Here is a 3,272-nt window from a genome sequence, read left to right on the forward strand (position 1 = left end):
GGCTATAATGACAGGATTAGTGTGGTGTAGTATCTGTAATTTTGAAAAGTGTCTCTTAGTTTAGCCACTGTCTGAGTTGACAGTCCGGAATGAAAGACACCTTAACAGGTGCAGAAGATTTAATATCACTATAGAGATTTATGTGAGTTAGTCGATTCAATTTTTCTACCTGTCACTGATATTAAATATAATAATCAAATGTGACATTTATTACATGTATGTATGTATAAAATACAGAAATACTGTAAACAGAATGTTTTCATAAATATTTTAATAGACATGTTTGTCATAGAGCTTTTTTAAGCAAATATATACACAAGTTACTTTTACAGTGTTCAGGAGCAGCATTCTTTGTAAATGACAAGCAGATTACAAAATATATAGGCTATAAAACATTTATCTTTAAAACATTTCAGCAAATATGAAACTAACATGGCATTACCATAATCTAGCTCTGATTGTGCCATTGCATTATGCTTCTGTATAAGTGGACATAGACAAGTTACCTCCATCACTTCTGAAGAGGATTTACTCCAGTACTACTGACACATCTTGTGCATTAAAAGACTTTGAATATTATCAGTTGTGTTCAACATCAATTTGATTTCCCCTAAACTCCATACTAAGACAAGAAGAGAGTTGGTGACATACAAAGATGTTTAACCTTAAATAACTTTAAATAAGGCACTGCCTTCACTGAGCCAAAGGTACTTCTTCTCTGCATTCTAATAGTGCGGTGGGTTTTGGGCTGCTAGTCAGACTTAACCCAAGACTGGGTCCACCTCTGGCCTTGAGCAGTTGGTCTGGTCCCCAGTGTAGGCAGTAGGGGCAAGGACAGGCTGGAGGATGTTGCATTGTGTGCACTGAGGGATAAAGTGGAAGGGCCCCAAACCTGGGGTAAGGAGAGTGTGGAAGGCGCAGACTGTCGAGTGGTCTCACTGAGGCAGAGCTGTAGGGACTGGACAGACCAGAGAGGGGGGGCATGCTTCCTATACCAAGGTGAGAGTAAAGCTGGAGGGGTATATGAGGCAGCAGGGGATATGGGAGTCCTGCGGCTGCCTGGCTTACCATGAAGGCACACAGATTCGGGTCCAGTGGGTGTGGCCAGCTCAGACTGTGGCGCTGACGCTTATCCTTCATCCGTCTGTTCTGGAACCACACCTGCAATTACATGCAGGAAACAGGGTCCCAGTGAGACAAGTGGAGAAGTGCCAATACAGTTTGAGTGTTGCTAATTTTATGCTCTGGTTAATTTGTAAATGTCAGATCTTAAATTCAGCAGTTACAGGACACTTTATTCAGATGTTACACTGAAAACTGTTAATCCATGTTGTATGAGAGTAAGAAATTGACTTCTTTGACAACATACTGACCCTTGCTGTTTAGATAACATGAGTGTGTGTTTTAAGTGCCTCGTGTAAGGTTTAGAGTGTTGCTTTAATGACCTTTATGGTGGTCTCAGGGAGGTTGAGCGCCGCCGCAAGTTCACACCGTCTAGCTCGTGACACGTAGCTCTCCTTGCAGTACTCCTGCTCTAGACGGGACAGCTGCTCGCGCGTGAACGCGGTCCTATGCCGCCGGCTCTGCTCCACTCCAGCCAGCAAGGCCATGCGCGGGCACGAGTCCTCCTCCCCATTATCACTGTCAGCATGAGTAACAGTAGAGACTGGAGACTCCCTGCCCTCCGCTACTGTAAAGCAAACAAAGCTCAAATTTAGTGGTGAAGGTATTAAAATGGTATAGTCTAGCTATATCAGATGGCCTGAGGTGCTTTTTGGTACGCATGGTATGTTGGCGTTATAAACGCTGAGTGTAACGTTTATATGAACATACAGTAATCCAATATACAACACCATAGTATTATAATACACAAATCGCATATTAATTAACCATTTTTCAAAGATCTTTGGCATCCACCTTGGTTAGTTTTAAGTTTTACGGATAGAACGGAGAAGAAAATATCCACATAGTTTACTTACGCATCTTTCCTGGCAAACTCCCCAACTGAACTTTGACCTCTGAGCAGTACAAGAAATGATATCAGTCCTAGTATGTCCAAAACGGAGGCTTTAATATAAAAGTCCCTAAGCAAGCAGGCTCGTTGCTTTTTCCTCCGCTGAAAGCACCTTTGTAGACCCAAGCCAAGTTCGTTTATAGGGGAAACGATGAGTTGTTTTTGTAGCCTCTGCCCACCCCCACTCCACCCCCCTCCCTGTATGTGCTCTCTCTCGACTCGTCCCGTCTTCCACTAATGAGAGGCGCGCGCTATCCGCCGCGGCGCCGCCTGGGCGCGCGGACACAGGGAGGTGTTAAAGTGCCTTTGGTCTGCGACCCGCCTTTGTACTTTTTTGTTATGGAGAATTAGGATCGACCTCCCTTTTACTTACCGAGAGAGGGGGAGAAAGAAAGGACAGGCCTGGTAGCATCGAGCTGTTTGATGGTAGTATTTTTGGAAGTCGATCGTTAGGATCATTATGTGCGCAGGCCATTTCACAGTTTCAGGAAAAAGTTCTCCGAATCTGCACGACTTAAATGTGCGAATCGATTACACACGAATAAAAGTACATTCAGACCGCTATGTATTTCCAGTGTACCTCAGAGAAGTACAATTACCACGTGCCCCAGTGTTTTTGTTATTCAGCTTCGGTAGGATGCATAAAAGTGTGTGTCCATGAGAAAGAGGGTGGGAGAAAATAAAGAAGGAGAGGGGACGCGTGGGTTGGCTGTGTGTCCCCTCAGCTCTATTAGACTATCTGTGTTCCCCTTTTGAGTTCTGAGTTTATGCATTAGTGTTTTAGTTTGCATCTGGATTTTGGCCAAACATTTTAAAACGATATACTGCAGATAATTATTTTTTATTACAATGTTATTGAACGCTGTTTTCGGCACAGTGTGACTCGGATATGTATCCAGCAAACACTAGTTAAATTAACATAACCAAGTATATTTGATGTGCAGTTTGTAACTTGTAGTTTTTGGAAGTCATTGATGAAGGTGAAGTAGCATAACACGTTTAGTTACGCAAGTAAATGCCCAGTGAGTGCCTTCTGTCTACCTAGTGTTCATTTTGCTGAGTACTTGTCCATGGTACACCAATGTGACTGCCTTTTTATGCTCCATAATTACCTATTTCTATAAATCAAATAATTGTTTGTTTTGCTAGACATGATCATAAATAGAATTAGTGTGACATAATATTGATGTTAAATATTAATTAATATTTATAACCATTTAAATTGTCTCAATCTATATATGCAATTTGGAAATGTGCG

General features: G+C 42.1%; 1 protein-coding gene across 1 annotated transcript; it reads right to left on the reverse strand.

Annotated features, from left to right (window-relative positions):
* Positions 1-693: 693 nt before the first annotated feature.
* Positions 694-1,983, reverse strand: eve1 (even-skipped-like1). The gene is made up of 3 exons (XM_072693013.1): positions 1,980-1,983; positions 1,446-1,690; positions 694-1,161 (listed from the first exon to the last, which is right to left on the reverse strand). The coding sequence occupies exons 1-3, from the start codon at positions 1,981-1,983 to the stop codon at positions 694-696; spliced, it is 717 nt and encodes a 238-aa protein (XP_072549114.1).
* Between the last annotated feature and the right edge of the window lie 1,289 nt (positions 1,984-3,272).

This window comes from Salminus brasiliensis, chromosome 12, assembly GCF_030463535.1.
Source record: "Salminus brasiliensis chromosome 12, fSalBra1.hap2, whole genome shotgun sequence".
Classification (NCBI taxonomy): domain Eukaryota; kingdom Metazoa; phylum Chordata; class Actinopteri; order Characiformes; family Bryconidae; genus Salminus; species Salminus brasiliensis.

Coding starts and splice junctions, on each gene's coding strand:
- eve1 (XM_072693013.1), bottom strand. Junction 1,162..1,445: donor TCCCTGAGACCACCATAAAG/GTCATTAAAGCA, acceptor ATGTAATTGCAG/GTGTGGTTCCAGAACAGACG.